The following is a 20,003-nucleotide window of genomic DNA, read 5'->3' on the forward strand; positions in this document are numbered from 1 at the left end:
CACATACACTGTTTTCACGCAATAAATGGTACATTCTACACAAATAAACTTGCCTTGCCTTATATTTAACTCGTTGCCTTAACTTTAAAGACTTTAAAGCGGTTTTACCCACAATCATGACACTTTTCCGTCACGTTCTGACCTTTCTGACCTCAAAACATGAACTCTTTCACACTCCTGCAACGCTACGTGACGTGTTAAGCATTTATTTAATCCGCAACACTTTCCTTTGAGACACGAGATCTTGTTAAAAAAGCCAAAAAGAATCCACAGCTCTTTTCGGAAGTGGCTCGGGCGCTAATTGCAGCTCGGAGGATGCGCTCACCACATCGCTAATAAACGAGCGCCTCAAACCCGAGGGAGGCGCGAGGCGGCGTATTCGGGTTACCGCGGCGATGACTCACACACCTCGCTATCACAGGCAGAGGGCGCCGCTAATTACTCCATCATTATCCGCAAAACGGTTTTATTTACGTCCGCGCGCTTCAATCCGGTCCAGACGCCGCGCTTCTTCGTCACATGAAAAGCTGCCGCGGCGGCGTGTTTTTTCGGCCGGTCGGGTTTTTTCCGCGTGAGACTCGTCGGGAGGCGGGGCCCGAAGCGAGAGCCACATGAAGTGTAATTGTAGCGTGATTTCATTTCTCGCCGCTGTAATGGCTTGTAAAGTGGATTTAACAAATTGGAAAAATGTGTAGTAGAGTTAAAGCTGGAGCGTGTTCGGGGGAATGAGCGGTTTCAGGAAGAGGAGGAACGCTCAAGGGTTTAAGATTTGAGTGTTGCTATTATTGTACCAGGTCAGAAACATCAGGATTGAGGCGTTATTCTCGGCGGTTACTAAGAGACGTGAATTATTGCATTTACTTTCATTCTCATTGTCTAGTCACAGTCGGACGAAAAAGTACTTCTAAACGAGGCGTTTTTATGAACTCTAGACTGATTCTAATACGGTCACAATTATTATGATTTTTAGTTCTACAACCACAATTACCGTATTTTCTGTAGTATAAGGCGCACCAGCCAAAAAATGCATAATAGAGAAGAAAAAAATCATATAAGTCGCGCTGGAGTATGAAATGCAGTTGCAAGTGTAAAAATAACAAATATTATCACATATAAGTCGCTCCGGAGTATAAGTATATAAGTATAAATATAAGTATAAGTCGCACTCGGCCAAAACTATGAAAAAAGTTGCAACTTATAGACTTTTTTTTTTTTTAATGAACTGTAGACAAATTTTGCTTCTAAAATGGTCACAATTATTATTATTATTATTATTATTTTTAGCCCTACAACCACAATTACCGTATTTTCCGGACTTTAAGTTGCACCTTTTTTCATATACTTATAGTCCGGAGTGTTATTTTCAAACTTGCAACTGCATTTCATCCTCCAGTCCGACTTATATATGTTTTTCTTCTCTATTATGCATTTTTTGGCTGGTGTTACTTATACTCTGGTGCCACTTATAGCTCTGAAAATACGGTACTTGTACACAATGCATTTTTATGAACTCTAGACTCATTTTGCTTCTAAAATGGTCACAATTATTATTATTTTTAGTTCTACGACCACAATTATTGATTTTGCGAATTATGTATCATTTATTTTGTGTCATTTTTGCTTATTTCACGGTAGGAATTCAAATAAAACGTAAAGACTGAATGACATTAAAGGCATATATTAAATAAAATTGACTTGTGAGGGTTTTTTGCGCATTATAAACCCACTCGGAGTTGTATTTCGATCGATTCCTGTTTGAATAACCCGGTTTGAACGACCTCCATCTCTGAAGCTTCCGATGCTTCTCCTTTCCACAGATCTGACTTTACCGGACGAGCCGGTCTCTCCTGCTTTGTGTTTGAATGCACGAGGGCCCCTAAATGCACGAGGGCCCCTAGAGCGCAGTATTCCACTCACAGCGGCTTATTCGTAGCACATGTTCGAACGCACAAAACATCTTCTCTGAATATTCTCGTAATGTTCAGAACCAAATCTGTGAAGTTCAGTCGCATCGCTTGTTGATTTGGCACAAATGTGTTTCTTTTGTCTGTCTTTGTTACTCCTCGTAAACAGACCGAGCATGTCTCTGATTAGTTCATCCGTCCATCGCGCCCGTCGGACATCGTGAAGACGGGATCTGGTTCCAGACACAAACCTCTGTTGTAAAGTAATGGTAAACGTGTGTGATCCGGGCTCGCCAGGAGCGATCCGACTCGTAACACGGCTTTAGGATCAGGACCACAAAGTACATTTTTAACCAAATAAGGGTTTAAATATGGCAACTGAAGGCTTCTGGTCAGAGATTTTGTGTTGTATATACACTGAGAGAGTACTTAAACACCCTGCGATTTAGTGAAAAAAACTATGAAAAAAGGTGCAACTTATAGTCCGGAAAATACGGTAATAGTTGGATCAGGTGGACTTTTTGAAGGCAGAATAACAGGTCTTTGAGCAGCAGCTCAAATACTTATGTGCAGCAATAACGTACACATATATTATGTAAAATCATTCTCTCTCATGTCGTATCAAACCCATGTCGTTCTCTCTTGTGTCGTATCAAACCTGTTGTAACCCATGTCGTTCTCTCTTGTGTCGTATCAAACCTGTTGTAACCCATGTCGTTCTCTCTTGTGTCGTAGGGATGCTGCTGGTCACCGCCGACACTCTGGGCCACGACTTCCACGTGTTCCAGGTGCTCACTCACCCTTGGGCGTCGGTGCAGAGCGCCGTGCATCACCTGTACACGCTGCACCGCGGCGAGACCGAGGCCAAGGTACTGAACACGCCCAGGACACGGACACGCCCGGGACACGGACACGCCCGGGACACGGACACGCCCGGGACACGGACACGCCCGGGACACGAACACGCCCGGGACACGAACACGCCCGAGACACGAACACGCCCGGGACACGAACACGCCCGAGACACGAACACGCCCGGGACACGGACACGCCCGGGACACGAACACGCCCGAGACACGAACACGCCCGGGACACGGACACGCCCGGGACACGAACACGCCCGGGACACGAACACGCCCGGGACACGCCCGAGACACGACACACGCCCGGGACACGAACACGCCGAGACACGAACACGCCCGAGACACAAACACGCCCGGGACACGAACACGCCCGGGACACGCCCGAGACACGAACACGCCCGGGACACAAACACGCCCGGGACACGAACACGCCCGGGACACGCCCGAGACACGAACACGCCCGGGACACAAACACGCCCGGGACACGGACACGCCCGAGACACAAATACGCCCGGGACACGGACACGCCCGAGACACGGACACGCCCGGGACACGAACACGCCCGGGACACGAACACGCCCGGGACACGAACACGCCCGGGACACGAACACCCCCGGGACACGAACACGCCCGGGACACGAACACGCCCGGGACACGAACACGCCCGGGACACGAACACGCCCGGGACACGAACACCCCCAGGACACGAACACGCCCGAGACACGAACACGCCCGGGAAACGAACACGCCCGAGACACGAACACGCCCGGGACACGAACACCCCCGGGACACGAACACGCCCGAGACACGAACACGCCCGAGACACGAACACGCCCGAGACACGAACACGCCCGGGACACGAACACGCCCGGGACACGAACACGCCCGGGACACGCCCGAGACACGACACACGCCCGGGACACGAACACGCCGAGACACGAACACGCCCGAGACACAAACACGCCCGAGACACGAACACGCCCGGGACACAAACACGCCGAGACACGGACACGCCCGAGACACAAATACGCCCGGGACACGGACACGCCCGAGACACGGACACGCCCGGGACACAAACATGCCCGGGACACGAACACGCCCGGGACACGGACACGCCCGGGATACGGACACGCCCGGGATACGGACACGCCCGGGATACGGACACGCCCGGGACACGGACACGCCCGGGACACGAACACGCCCGGGACACGAACACGCCCGGGACATGAACACGCCCGGACACGAACACGCCCGGGACACGCCCATTCAGCGTCCATTATCCGTGCACGACTTCTCGAATAGCCTCGTGTCAGTCGGACTCTATAACTTTGCATTTGTGTCCGAACTGTTTTTCATTGCGATTAAAAGGCTCATAATACAATAATATCACATTTTTGCGATACATGCGATATTCTGCAGTATACCACACCAAATACATTTTAACATAATATTTCTTTGTGAATCCACGACCTGCTCACACAGAATAGAAATACCGTATTTTCTGGACTATAAGTCGCACCTTTTTTCATAGTCTTGGCTGGGGTGCGACTTATACTTATATTTATACTTTTTTATTTTCACACTTGCAACCGCATTTCATACTCACGTGCGACTTATATATGTTTTTTTCTTCTCTATTATGCATTTTTTGGCTGGTGCGACTTATACTCCAGGAAATACGGTACACACATTTTCATATCAAGTTTACTTTCTCAAAACAAGCAACCAAATGTATTGCTTGTACTGGTAATGGCAGAGGATTTGATGTAATAAGTACTTCAACATAAAGTGGGCCTGGCCAAGAACAACTGGTCTGAGCGCTGCATTTGACTCCGCCCCCTGCTCTAAACTCTTATTATTTGAATTTTCCATAAACTCTGTGGTGTTACTGCTGTTGCTGTTATTCCTCTGGATCCAGACGCCATCGCTCGGTGTTTGCTCATTTCCACATCGCAATCTGACAGTTTCGCTCGCTGGGCCCGATAAGCGTCCCGTGTCGAAGGCGCCCCGGGGCCTTGTGGAGTTCAGGAGCACTGACCCTCGTCCAGGGGCCGCGCGGTTAATGAGTGACCCGCCGCACACGCGCTCGCTTTTTTGATCCCGGCCCGAACCCAAACGCCGCCGCCGGGAGCCATCTGCGTCGAAGGTCGAGGGTTATCTGCGGCACGCTCCCGGAGATACGCCCGCGGCAGAGTGAGAGATGGGGCGGGGCGGCGGAGAGAGAGAGGGGCGGGCCATCGGAGAGCAAGAGGGGCGGGGCGTTGGAGAACGAGAGGGGCCGGGCGTCGGAGAGCGAGAGGGGCGGGGCGTCGGAGAGCGAGAGGGGCGGGGCGTCGGAGCGAGGCAGAGTCGTTCCGATGTGTGGACGGAAGAGAGCTTTTTGTTCAAATATCATAAGGAATCATCTTCACTTCGCTTAGGGCGTTTTCACACATGTTAGAGCGCCCCCTGGAGACCCCGTTAAGTTTTGGCGTGTTTCCATGACGACAGGCCTCAAGCAAACAGAGGTTTGCGAACGCCCAAGCTCGTCCGCGCCGAGGCTACGATCCGAGCGTGTTTCCGATCGAGTTAGAGATGCGTTTGCTCCCAAAGTCGTTGGCGTTCTCCTTGGCGTTCTCCTTGGGGTTCGCGCGTCGCCGGCGCCGCCCCGGAGCGCCCGAGGAGACCACCCGTTTTTAGTGTATAGAAAATGAACGTAAACACGGAATAAAACAGAACGACGCCAAAGAGAAACACAAATCGAAACCAGACGTTCCAACAAAACGATCAAAACAAGGCGTAAACAAACCAAACGTCCCATTGTCTGTTCAGTTTGTCCTTTTTCTGTTCTGTTCACACCCAAACACGGCTCGACCCAACTACGGGCGACCTTAATTACGACGTCTAAAGTGCTCAAATCGAGATGTATCTGTTTGATTTCCAGTTATTTCGCGGTGTGTGTTGAACGCTTTACGCTGCTTTACGCCTGCGGCGCTGCAGAAATGCTTTATCACTGAGTAAACGCGGGGCTGGCTGTCAGTGGCCTCGGGAGGTAAACACACGGGGCTGATAAACCCCGAGGCTCAGGGTGAAGGAGAACGCCCTCCCCTGACGCCCGCAGATAACGCTGCTCTGATACGACGCGGCGAGCGGAACGACGTGGCCACAGCGTGTGCGACGAGGAAGACGTTCGAACAGATCCTCAATCGTCTTTTCTCGACGCTGAACCGGTCGCACGTTGACTTTGCAGCGTTTTTCAGAAAGCTGGCGACCGCCGTGCCCGGATACTTTCTGGGTATCACGCTAATGTTGACTTTTGTTTGTTGACGCGGCGAGTTTGTGCCAAAACAAATTTACTTTGGTTGAACATTTGCTTTGATTTTCCTGGAGCCGTTCAGTCCGATCGACACCGATGTTATTGAGCTCTTATCAAACTCAAAGATATATATATATATATATATATATATATATATATATAACATAATAGAGAAGAAAAAACATATATAAGTCTCACTGGAGTATAAGTATAAGTATCAGTATAAGTCGCATTTTTGGGGGGAAATGTATTTGATAAAATCCAGGACCAAGAACAGACATTTCATCTGTAAATGCAGTTTAAAATAATAAGAGACGAGAGAACATGGTGAACAGGTGTAAGTATGCTAACGCTAACACCTTCAGCTACATGACGTATGCTAACACCTTCAGCTACATGACGTATGCTAACGCTAACACCTTCAGCTACATGACGTATGCTAACACCTTCAGCTACATGACGTATGCTAACGCTAACACCTTCAGCTACATGACGTATGCTAACACCTTCAGCTACATGACGTATGCTAACGCTAACACCTTCAGCTACATGACGTATGCTAACACCTTCAGCTACATGACGTATGCTAACGCTAACACCTTCAGCTACATGACGTATGCTAACACCTTCAGCTACATGACGTATGCTAACGCTAACACCTTCAGCTCCATGACGTATGCTAACGCTAACACCTTCAGCTACATGACGTATGCTAACGCTAACACCTTCAGCTACATGACGTATGCTAACGCTAACACCTTCAGCTACATGACGTATGCTAACGCTAACACCTTCAGCTACATGACGTATGCTAACGCTAACACCTTCAGCTACATGACGTATGCTAACGCTAACACCTTCAGCTACATGACGTATGCTAACGCTAACACCTTCAGCTACATGATGAATGCTAACGCTAACACCTTCAGCTACATGACGTATGCTAACGCTAACACCTTCAGCTACATGACGTATGCTAACGCTAACACCTTCAGCTACATGACGTATGCTAACGCTAACACCTTCAGCTACATGACGTATGCTAACGCTAACACCTTCAGCTACATGACGTATGCTAACGCTAACACCTTCAGCTACATGACGTATGCTAACGCTAACACCTTCAGCTACATGAGGCACAGACAGAACTGTGGTAAGTGTCTGGTATGTTAGCGTAACATATGAACAGTTATTCAGATAACTATAGCATAAAGAACATGCTAACATGCTAACAAGTTTACCAAAGCGTCAGTTTTACCCCAAATCACTAAATCCACTGAATTCTTCTTCCTCTGTGTCACTTCTAAACAACTCCACAAACTCCGGAGGAAGAGGAAGTGCAGATTCTTCTTCTGCGTCGCTTAGAGCCTAGAGCGCCCTCTTGTGGTTGTCATGTGAAAATAAAGAATAATATCACATATAAATCGCTCTGGAGTATAAGTCGCACCCCGGACAAAACTATGAAAAAAAGTGTGACTTATAGTCCGGAAAATACGGTAAATGACACAAACACAACATTCTTCTACATCATTTGGACGTTTTTTGCAAGAGATTTTTGGACCCAGCGAATCAGGTGACAGGCAGATGATATGATCGTGGCGCGGATCTCGCCCGTCTCTCGGCGTCCGACGCGGGAATGTGACTTTAATTGTCGTTTCGTCCACCTTTTTTTTTTTGGCGCGTTATTCTTTTTACCTGCGATTCTTTCTAATCCGTTGCCAAGTTTCGCCGCGTAATTGTCCCGCACAATGACGGTTAATGGGTCCATCTCGCGCATTCCAGACGCTGACCTCCAAACCGCTCCGAGCGCGCCGAGAATGGTCGACTTTGTGTTGCGGTAATTGCCCGTAATGGGACCTGTCAGTGCTCGGACGGTAAATGACCGCTTTAGTTTCGCCGCGATCCAGAGCGATAAGAGACGAGGGCGAGGGTTTGGGATTTTTTGGTATGCGCCACGATGTGAAAGCGACGTCTCGAGAGCACGACAGGTTTACTCGGGTTGTGTAAGATCACGTTTGTAGAGCTCGAGATTGAACGTGAAAAAGCGAACGTTACGAGGAAAAAATCTGCACTTTTTAACAGCAAAACATTAATTACGATGTATTAACCCAAACACGCAAATGAACCGATAAACTGATGGCTAACTAAATACATGTTTCACTCTTTAGCGTTAGAATACTTTTGAATGAACGCTTTAGTATATGTACATACGTTTATGTTTTAAGTTAGAGCCACGTTTCCACTGGTTTACTTTGGAGTGGACGGAAAAACACTGATACAAACAAAAACATAATCTTTCATCTTCAAACGAATCCCTGACTTGATATTAAAGCGCCGTATTTCCACCGATGCTAACTTATATGTCGAGCCTGTCACAAAGCTAGCAAGGCACGTTAGCGACAGCCGTTTCCTGTTTATGGCCGCACGGCACTCGCTTTGTCAAGAGCCACAATCTGATATTTACAGGTCATAATGCGTCTGACATTAGCATTAGCATGACATAAAGAGAGGGTCAAACGCGGTGTAGAGGCTTTGAGAGAAGTCAAAGAAATGAGGCAAAACTGTTCCTGTGCACGCTAGCTTTAGCCACGCCCCTCACACACACAAACTGGAATTACTAAAATACTTTTTGTGACTCGCTCAGATCGACCTCTGGATTAAAAAGTATAATTCAGATTCAGATTTGAGACACAATCGTGATCTTTTTTATCTTTATTTGTGTTCATTCTATTCTGGTACATGTTTATTATCATCGTGGAATCAAAGCTCTTCCGTAGAACTGCAGCGGCGTTTGAAATGTTTGTATTGTGCGTTTGTTTTGTGCGTTTCTGAACTGATGGTGTGATGATAAAAGATCACAGGAATGTGACGGATCGAGATAAGATTACACGCCTCTGCTACTGTTAAAAATACAATCGAAAGGGCGTGGCACGTCGGTCAGACTCGAGTCACTGACGGTCAAATATTTAGCACGTTAAACATTTCGATTGGAGAGAACGTCCACAACAAAGGACGTCGTTTACTCGTCTTTAAAGGAACAAACAGAACATGTCAATATTGATGAGGTTTGTGTGATGTAAAGTCACATTTAATGAGATGAAAAGGAAAACATCTTTAATCTAGAGCTATCAGTTTCAAATGCTCCCTTTAATTAGACAAATGTGTTACAAGTTTTCCATCATGTGGTGTTTACGTGTAAAAATGAGTAATTTTTTGTGTAAAAACGGCCAAAATGTCACAAATTAGAGACATATAAATAAAAAAAAAATCTGCTAAAAACTGGTTTAAATTTCTTGTTATTTTTGGCGACACATTCGTTTAAATATCACACAATTTTCAAAGTCCAATATTGTATAATTTGGTGCTTAGGAGGCAATTTAAGGACCGATCTTCATGTGTCTGTGGGAGAAAAATACATTTGGAGAAAACATCTATTTATAAAGATGATTAAATGAAATAATAAAACATCTTTAAGAGCAGACTGGACAATGTTGTTTCCAAGTGAACAAACGGACCAGAACTTGACTAATAAACAGTTATGAAAGTCAGTTTTTAAGGTTTATACCAACATAGTTTCATTATTGAAACGTCGACTGCAGATTTTGCTTCCGGGTCTAAACGTCTCTGTAGATAAACCGGGCCAAACGCTTGAATAAAACATCAGTCGTTGCTCATATTGATTCCACTTGTGAATATAACTAATTATAAAGTTACTCCTGTCTAAGTTTATCCATTAAATCCTGTTTTTGCTTAAATATTTGCCTGTACAAACTATAAATAACCTGCTCTGCTCTCGATCTGCACCTACTGCGCAATAGCTCCAGAATACCCCTGACCTTTAGCATGTAGCGCTTAGCTCCGTCGCCAATCGCACTTATAAATAACCCGGTTGTGCGCGCGGCGGCGGCGATGGCATTGTCTCCCGCCCGTCCCGCGTCTGGCGTGTTTCGCATACTCCGAGATGCTATCTGCTAGCGGCATCCCGGAGTTAGCCGCGGTTCAGCGAGCGCCAAACAATGGAGCGCGTTTGTTTATCGTCGCTTTGCCACCTTCGGCTTGCGCTCTCCGTCCGCACGAAGTGTTTACACGCGCCGTAAACAAGTCGGCGAGGTCGGCCAGGGCTAATACTTCTGGCATGTTCCGCGCGTTTCGCAACGACGGGGGGAAAAGTGACGTAACCGCGGAACAGAAACAATTGTAATTTATGTCTGGAAATGAGCGTCGTGCAGTAGCATTTCAAATATTGTGGTACATTTAAAAGTAAAGTTGTGTAGTACAATAAAAATATACTCTGTGGTACTTTTACAGACATAAGAGTGAGGTACAATCACGTTTAATCGATGCAAGATATTGTGCGTAATCTCTCATTCGTCCAGGAGTGGTCAACGTCTTAAAGGTCAAAGGGAAAGTCGACCGGACGTAGATCTGTTTTAGAAATCGAGAGGTTTCGGCCGCAGCGAGAATGACATTTCCGAGACCGAACGACCATTTCACAAAAGACGGCGTCGTCTCAGTTATGGCGTCCGGATCTCTACCGTGCAGTTTCACAATATTTATGAGTTCGCAAAAAATCACGAGACTCCATCTTGTGCCTCGGCTGCAAAAATGGCGGCGTTTGGGCCGACGCCAACGACGGGAACGAAACCCGACTGGAGCCCGGCGACTGCGTCAAACGTCCCGGGTTCAGCAGAGATACTAAATGTGTAGGACAAAAGAGCTGAAGTGAAAGACTTTCCAAACGGATTTAACGGAACCTAAAGGCAAGGCAAGTTTATTTGTAGAGCACATTTCAGACACAAGGCAATTCAAAGTGTCTCCGGGATGGACACATCACTTTTATCTCGATTCTTTCCCATATCAGCGCGCTATCTGCCAACTACACACCTCTAAACCTGGAGGTCTTTAGTTTGGTCGATCAAGTGGTCGGTGGAGTCTTAGTCCACACATTGTTTAGTCGTCTACCAAAAATGTGATTAGTATAATAACGATTTCTATGAACTAAAGTATGAAGTGAGTCTGCGGAAGTTTTAGGAGTGAAGTTTAATTACCTTTTCACTTTTGACATACAGTTGTTTTAGGTCGAGATCTGAGTCATTTTAATGGTTCTGCCAGTGCCACGCAGTTTCTTTAGCACTAAGTTTAAATGAACTTTACACTTTTTCCAGATTGTTGTTGAAAACCAGGGTAAAGAGAAGAGAAAGACATTAAGTGAACCGTCAGAACAAAGATCTGACTCTTTTAAACCCATTCTAATGTGCAGCTTGACCCCTCTGCTCCCCCTCAGGTGCAGGACATGTGCTTCAGCCCGGACAGTCGCTGGGTGGCGGTCAGCACCCTCCGCGGCACCACCCACGTGTTCCCCATAAACCCGTACGGCGGCGGCCCCTGCGCCCGCACACACATGTCGCCCCGCGTGGTCAACCGCATGTCCCGCTTCCAGAAGAGCGCCGGGCTGGAGGAGATCGAGCAGGAGCTGAACCGGGCGGCGGCGGGGGGCGGAGCCGGGGTCGGAGCGGGGGCCTGCATCCTGGCGGGAGCGGCCGGCATCGGCGGGCGCTGCAGCCCCATCCCGGGCCTGTCCAGCAGTCCGTCCGGATCACCGCTGCACGGTAAGGAACGACTGAGCGTTTGGCCACGCCCGGAGACGTGGCAAGAGGTGGCCACGCCCGGAGACGTGGCAAGAGGTGGCCACGCCCGGAGACGTGGCAAGAGGTGGCCACGCCCGGAGACGTGGCAACAGGTGGCCACGCCCGGAGACGTGGCAAGAGGTGGCCACGCCCGGAGACGTGGCAAAAGGTGGCCACGCCCGGAGACGTGGCAAGAGGAAAAAGGATTTAACAGTGAAAGTTATGACGTAGTAAGATGTTTTGGCTTTACAAACAGTCGAGACATATTTATTGCTCTGCTGCTGATTTGGTTGCCGTGGCGTCTGCTCAGGCTTTGTCACACGTTTGAGATAACGCAGCGATGTCTGGACAGAACTGGGGATTATTCTTCTTTCTGACCCTGACTCTTTTAAGAGGGGCGTGTTCATCAGTAATAGCATCACTTAAATGTCTTAATGAAAAAGTCCAGTGCTGTGTTGGGTTCTGGTCACTATAGAAACGGTCAGACAGAAATGCTTGTTCATTAAAATATTTATAGGAGCTTTTAACAGTTATACTTGATATGGACTTCAGCATTGTTCCGCTCACACCCAATAGGACAGTGGTCACTAAGGTCCAGAAGAAAGACGCCACTACATCGGTCATTCTGCTGTAGATAATGTCCAGTAATGTATCTTTAAGAGGGTTTTCATGGTCAGATCGAGGTTTAATTCATTACAATAGTTTTTAGTTGGGTTTTTGGACCAATCAATGTTCATTTCACCTAAAACAAGTCACTCAGAATGATCCAAAGTGGAGAGGAAGGTAAAGAAGTCCTCTGTCTCACCAGCAAGGGGCAGACGGAGGGCCATAACACATACTACTGTCATTTTCACTGTATCATTTTAACCCAAACATCTCGAGCTTTACATTTCAAACTCTTTGACTTGGAGACTTTGGATGAATGTTGTGACTCCGCCTCCTTCACTGGGCCTCATGTCCTAATTGTCCAATGAAACGTCAGCGTGTGAGATCCTGGTGCAGTGTTTCAGAGAAGACAAATACATCAGCGTTTGCTTGTTTTGCCCCGTCGCTCGGTCCGCTCAGTCGCTCCGCACGTTCCTGGAAAGCGGCGGCCGATATTTGACCCCTGGTAACGCCTCGCGGGGGTCGAGAAGGTTCACGCGCGAGACCCTGGCACCCCGGCGAGACCCCTGCACTCCAGCGAGACACGGGCACCCCAGCTAGACCCCGGCGAGACCCCGGCTCCCCAGCTAGACCCCGGCACCACGGCGAGACCCCGGCACCACGGCGGCACCCCAGCTAGACCCCAGCACCCCAGCGAGACCCCGGCACCCCAGCGAGACCCCGGCACCCCAGCGAGACCCCGGCACCACATCGAGACCCCGGCACCCCAGCGAGACCCCGGCACCCCAGTGAGACCCCGGCGAGACCCCGGCACCCCAGCTAGACCCCGGCACCCCAGCTAGACCCCGGCACCCCGACGAGACCCTGGCACCCCGGCGACACCCTGACACCCCGGCGAGACCTCGGCGAGACCCTGGCACCACACGTGTTTGACAAGCGGACGGGACGAGGCCATGTCCGAGGGGCCAGTTCAGAGCGAGCGGCCTGTGGACACTGTGGACACGCCCCCACACACGCCCACGCACCAGTTCAGAGGAAACGCCGGAGGGGGAGAAAGAAAGTCGAGGGTCAAAGTTAGATAACATCGGCTGGAGCTCTTGTCTCACAGTGGGACGGGGGACGGGGGGCGGGGCCGGTCGCTCAGCTGGGACGGGCCTTTCTATGAACACAACATAAACGAACGCTGCACAATCCACAGAAAAAACACATTAAGCACTTGTCCAATCACGTCTGTGCTAGACAAATACACAAACGGCTTTAATGGACACGTATTAGGCTAAATGTGCTTTTCTCTCTCTTTTAACTCTGTTCTCTCTGTTCTCTCTCTGTTCTCTCTCTGTTCTCTCTCTGTTCTCTCTGTTCTCTCTCTGTTCTCTCTCTGTTCTCTCTGTTCTCTCTCTGTTCTCTCTGTTCTCTCTCTGTTCTCTCTCTGTTCTCTCTGTTCTCTCTCTGTTCTCTCTGTTCTCTCTCTGTTCTCTCTCTGTTCTCTCTGTTCTCTCTCTGTTCTCTCTCTGTTCTCTCTGTTCTCTCTCTGTTCTCTCTGTTCTCTCTCTGTTCTCTCTCTGTTCTCTCTGTTCTCTCTCTGTTCTCTCTGTTCTCTCTCTGTTCTCTCTCTGTTCTCTCTCTGTTCTCTCTGTTCTCTCTGTTCTCTCTCTGTTCTCTCTCTGTTCTCTCTCTGTTCTCTCTCTGTTCTCTCTCTGTTCTCTCTCTGTTCTCTCTCTGTTCTCTCTCTGTTCTCTCTCTGTTCTCTCTGTTCTCTCTCTGTTCTCTCTCTGTTCTCTCTCTGTTCTCTCTCTGTTCTCTCTCTGTTCTCTCTCTGTTCTCTCTCTGTTCTCTCTCTGTTCTCTCTCTGTTCTCTCTCTGTTCTCTCTGTTCTCTCTCTGTTCTCTCTCTGTTCTCTCTCTGTTCTCTCTCTGTTCTCTCTCTGTTCTCTCTCTGTTCTCTCTCTGTTCTCTCTCTGTTCTCTCTCAGAGTTCATCTTTTAAGTCACTTTTGACGCGTAAACGTTTTGTTGTTTCATTTGAGATGATCATTTTCATTAGCGCTAAATGCTAACTAGCCTCAAGCCTCTTTTACGTTGTTACCGGAGAGCAGATAAATGACATAAAAATGCGGTTTGTCTCACCCATCCTCACCCATCCTCACCCATCCTCACCCGCCTCACCCGTCTCACCCATCCCCACCCATCCTCACCCGTCCTCACCCATCCTCACCCGTCCTCACCCGCCCTCACCCATCCCCCCATCCTCACCCATCCTCACCCATCCTCACCCGCCCTCACCCATCCTCACCCATCCTCACCCATCCTCACCCACCCTCACCCATCCTCACCCACCCTCACCCATCCTCACCCATCCTCACCCGCCTCACCCTCAGAACGCTCGCGCACACATTCCGGGGGCAGACTGTGAAGAACACGCCCCCGGACCTCAAACTCACGCCCGTCACCTCGGACGGGGGCGCGGCCGCTTCAAACGCGCCGCGGCGAGGTGAAAGTGACCGGCCCCTAAACTGATGAGGTGCGACGGGAGGGCAGGGGAAAGCGGAGACACCGGTCAGATGGCTCTTGTAGTAGCCGTGTTGAAAGCCGAGGTCTAGAGATCAGGCTCGTAAATCACGCTTTTGTTTCAAAGGCGCATTAAGTCCACCTGTCCACAATTAGTCCTGGACCCTGTGCGCGCGGTCAGCCAGACAGAGCGGTCAGCCAGACAGAGCGGTCAGCCAGACGGAGCGGTCAGCCAGACGCACCGTCCAGCCGTTTATTTAAGTTACATTTGGTCATTAGTTTCCGAGACATGAGGGATTTTTGTGTCAGTTTTGAGGTGAAAATGGTTCAAAATCGGCCTGAAAAAAACATTAAACATCTTTTATCACTTTTTATCGACTGAAATGAAGGAAACGAGACAAACAAACACAACGACTCCTTCTAAAGCACAATATTATGTACAATTATAGATATCGCGTCACAATAAGTTCCTGATCCGGCAGAAATGTGCTGTAATTAGAAATGTAATTAAAATGAAAACTGCTGATTTTATTCATAATTAACCTTAGTTTAGTCTTAGTTAAGTGTTTATTTTGACACAGTTTGACTCATAAATTAAGATAAAGTACATTTTTACTCTTTTCTTCCACCGCGGGCGTTACATCTGTCCAATAATAATTCTACAACTGTCATTTATAAAAGCTGCGTTTGGAACATTAGTGCAACATAACGACTTACCGTATTCTCCGGACTATAAGTGGCACCAGCCAAGTCACAGTTTTTGGCGGGAAATTATTTGATAAAATCCAGGACCAAGAACAGATATTTAATGTGTAAATGACAACGTGGAAAAAACACTGATTTAAAGGCGGTATGGACGATTTTTCGGCGATTTGAGAACGCAGGCGGAAGTGCACATGCCACTCCCCCGTGTGGACTGATATAACACACGTGCGTTTGTTTATTAGCGCAACGGAGCACATCGCATCGCTCGTCTCCCGTAGATTTCTGTCCACTTCTGCGTCAGCTCGAACTGTCTTTCACCGTCTTCATTTTGCCCCGTACACTGAGGGAACTATATTATGATAGATCCATGCGCTTAGGCACGCGGAAACGTGGGGACGAGCCACACGCGGCTGCAGGTGAACGACAGGTGCGTTTTATGATTGATACGTGGCAGGACAAATGATTTATCCACGCCACGAGGAAATACGATAAAAAATTTGCTGAAAGAAATCGTCCATTCCACCTTTAAGGAACATTTACAGTATTTTCCGGACTATAAGTCGCTTTTTTCATAGTTTTGGCCGGGGAGCGACTTATACTTATATTTATACTTATATACTTATACTTATACTCCAGTGCGACTTATATATTTGTTTTATATATATGTATTTTTTCTTCTCTATTATGCAGTTTTTGGCTGGTGCGACTTATACTCCAGAAAATACAGTATCTGAACAAATATACCGTGATTTATTTGTATTAATCAACAAATTTTGAGATCAAAAAGTTTTTTATCTGAACTGTACATAAAGTAAACGAGCAGGATTTTAGAAATATTTGGGGTTTTGTCATTTCACTTGAGCTTCATTATCGCCAAAGTTAGTCAAAAAAACAAACAAACAAAAACAAACAAACACATTAAGACAAATAAATTAATTAAAGTAAATTATAAATTACATTAAACTTAAAATAATACATGACATAATACATAAAATAATAAATAACTAAATAAATAATAAAATAATGAAAAAAGAATGATGCTAATTAAATAAGCCAAACTTAATACAGTTTGGATGCTTTACATTTCCCTTCACGTGCACTTTATTTATGTCTTTAAAAGGTCAAATTATTGTTTTTGTCAAATTATTGTCTCTTGACTTGAAGTTACACATAAAACAAACATATTCATTGTGTGAATCACAGCAATGTCTCCAGACGCCGCACACGCCGCTGTGACGAGGTGTGTGTGTGTGTGTGTGTGTTTGTGTGTGTGTGTGTGTGTGTGTTTGTGTGTGTGTGTGTGTGTGTGTAGTGTGTGTGTGTGTGTGTAGTGTGTGTGTGTGTGTGTGTGTGTGTGTGTAGTGTGTAGTGTGTGTGTGTGTGTAGTGTGTGTGTAGTGTGTGTGTGTGTGTGTGTGTGTGTGTAGTGTGTGTGTGTGTGTGTAGTGTGTGTGTGTGTGTGTGTGTGTGTAGTGTGTGTGTGTGTGTGTGTGTGTGTGTGTGTAGTGTGTGTGTGTGTGTGTGTGTGTGTGTGTGTAGTGTGTGTGTGTGTGTGTGTGTGTGTGTGTGTAGTGTGTGTGTGTGTGTGTGTGTGTGATAAACGTCTTCTGTCTGTGAAGACGTCGTACAGAATGTTTGTCAGAATATAAATCTTGTATGCTAACGCTAACACCTTCATTTACATGGCGTATGCTAACGCTAACACCTTCAGCTACATGACGTATGCTAACGCTAACACCTTCAGCTACATGACGTATGCTAACGCTAACACCTTCAGCTACATGACGTATGCTAACGCTAACACCTTCAGCTACATGAGGCACAGACAGAACTGTGGTAAGTGTCTGGTATGTTAGCGTAACATATGAACAGTTATTCAGATAACTATAGCATAAAGAACATGCTAACATGCTAACAAGTTTAGCAAAGCATCAGTTTTACCCCAAATCACTAAATCCACTGAATTCTTCTTCCTCTGTGTCACTTCTAAACAACTCCACAAACTCCAGAGGAAGAGGAAGTGCATAGTCTTCTTCTGCGTCGCTTAGAGCCTAGAGCGCCCTCTTGTGGTTGTGAAAATAAAGAATAATATCACATACAAGTTGCTCTGGAGTATAAGTCGCACCCCGGACAAAACTATGAAAAAAGGTGCAACTTATAGTGTGGAAAATACGGTACATTTAGCATAATATGTGTCCTTTAATAATGTGAGAGTCTGCACAGTCCAGATAACAACAATTAAAATACCATTAATTATTGGTCATCATCGGCGTGCTACAGTTGGCTGATTGATGGTTGCGACTCTAGAATATATTATATCTCAGTATTTGCACGTTTCACTCTTCAAGACGAATTCCCTCCGTGTTTTTCCCGAACGCTTCCATTCTCTGTCCTTTTCACACGTTCGCTGACCGTCCTCATGTCGTGGGCCATTATCAGGGCCGCGTAACAGATGGGAGCGGAGTCACGCCACGCCATCCTGCCGCCGCCGCCGTCGCCTTTTTAAATTTAGCCTCCGTGCCACCGGCGTCGATAAAGCTCCATTATTATTATTATTATTATTCTCCGCCGCGGGCGCAGAAAACCTCGCTCTCTCCGCCGCATTCTGCTGCCGTCGGCCTCTTTCCGGCTGTTTGTCTGGGCCCGGGGTATGAATCTGGGCCGTTTTGTCTTCCCCCGCCGGCCGCCACGCTCGCCGGGGACGGCCGAAGCCACAACAGCGCGGCGGACGAGGGGCCAACGTTGATTATTTCTGCGGAAGGAAGTGGAGAAAAGTATACATCCTCTGGCCCCGGAGCTGCCGGGGCAACAACGCCACGGAGAAAAAACGCGGCGGCTAAAAATAAAAAAGTGCAAATGTGTTGTCGCCTTGTCACTGTTTGGACTCCGAGCGGCTATTTTGGATCCGCTCCGGGGTTATTTATGGGACAGGCCGACGAGTGTCGTTTCTGACCTCTCCGGGCTTCTGGACCGTCCAGAACGCCAGGGACTTTTGCAGCTCGTTTTTAGTGGATTTCGCATTAACAATCGTGTCATTCTGAATTCTGGTTGTGACGGTTAAAGTTTGAGATTTCTAAAACAATACGTTTGACTTTGTAGATTTATAGCTTTGCTGGAAGAAAACCACAGCGTTGTTGTTGTTGTTTTGGTGAAGCAGGTTTGTTTGTAGAAGTTCAGACTCAGAGTCGTTGAAAGTGAAAGTAAAATAATAAAATAAATGAATAAAACGCATACAACTTACTGTGAAAGGTCAGAGGTCAGATGAGCAGTTTGTAGACGAGAATTGGACGTTTAAAGGTGCCATAACATGCTTTTTTTCACGTTTCCTAGTCTATCCTAAGTGTATCATTGATAATAATAAGTGTTGTGCAACACCCTTAACATAATAGTTAAGAAATATCACCCAGACCTTGGACCCCCTCACCAACCCGGAAATGCAGACGGCTTGGTTTGATATTTGCCCCCACCCTTGTGAAGAGCCATCTGGCTCCCCCGCCCAACCCGTGACGTAGTCTCAGAGCGCGTGTGTGCCCCGCCCACCCGTGACGTAGTCTCAGAGAGAGCGTGTGTGCCCCGCCCACCCGTGACGTAGTCTCAGAGAGAGCGTGTGTGCCCCGCCCACCCGTGACGTAGTCTCAGAGAGAGCGTGTGTGCCCCGCCCACCCGTGACGTAGTCTCAGAGCGCGTGTGTGCCCCGCCCACCCGTGACGTAGTCTCAGAGAGAGCGTGTGTGCCCCGCCCACCCGTGACGTAGTCTCAGAGAGAGCGTGTGTGCCCCGCCCACCCGTGACGTAGTCTCAGAGCGCGTGTGTGCCCCGCCCACCCGTGACGTAGTCTCAGAGCGCGTGTGTGCCCCGCCCACCCGTGACGTAGTCTCAGAGAGAGCGTGTGTGCCCCGCCCACCCGTGACGTAGTCTCAGAGAGAGCGTGTGTGCCCCGCCCACCCGTGACGTAGTCTCAGAGAGAGCGTGTGTGCCCCGCCCACCCGTGACGTAGTCTCAGAGCGCGTGTGTGCCCCGCCCACCCGTGACGTAGTCTCAGAGAGAGCGTGTGTGCCCCGCCCACCCGTGACGTAGTCTCAGAGAGAGCGTGTGTGCCCCGCCCACCCGTGACGTAGTCTCAGAGAGAGCGTGTGTGCCCCGCCCACCCGTGACGTAGTCTCAGAGCGCGTGTGTGCCCCGCCCACCCGTGACGTAGTCTCAAGAGAGAGCGTGTGTGCCCCGCCCACCCGTGACGTAGTCTCAGAGAGAGCGTGTGTGCCCCGCCCACCCGTGACGTAGTCTCAGAGAGAGCGTGTGTGCCCCGCCCACCCGTGACGTAGTCTCAGAGAGAGCGTGTGTGCCCCGCCCACCCGTGACGTAGTCTCAGAGAGAGCGTGTGTGCCCCGCCCACCCGTGACGTAGTCTCAGAGAGAGCGTGTGTGCCCCGCCCACCCGTGACGTAGTGTGTCCCCCACAGGGTGAGGTGGGATGATGACGCGGTCCTGTGAACACCGCCC

At 48.4% G+C, this 20,003-nt stretch overlaps 1 protein-coding gene across 1 annotated transcript in view; it reads left to right on the forward strand.

Moving 5' to 3' along the window:
- Positions 1-20,003, forward strand: part of bcas3 (BCAS3 microtubule associated cell migration factor) — a 244,269-nt gene that overhangs the window by 118,076 nt on the left and 106,190 nt on the right. Inside the window, exons 14-15 of the mRNA XM_072457138.1 lie at positions 2,640-2,773; positions 11,347-11,671. Coding sequence (XP_072313239.1) covers positions 2,640-2,773; positions 11,347-11,671 — 459 coding nt within the window. The remainder of the gene's footprint in view (positions 1-2,639; positions 2,774-11,346; positions 11,672-20,003) is intronic.

Source organism: Eucyclogobius newberryi, unplaced genomic scaffold (assembly GCF_026437365.1).
Source record: "Eucyclogobius newberryi isolate DKJ021-1_F unplaced genomic scaffold, fEucNew1.0.hap1 SCAF_10, whole genome shotgun sequence".
In the NCBI taxonomy this organism is placed as follows: Eukaryota; Metazoa; Chordata; class Actinopteri; order Gobiiformes; family Gobiidae; genus Eucyclogobius; species Eucyclogobius newberryi.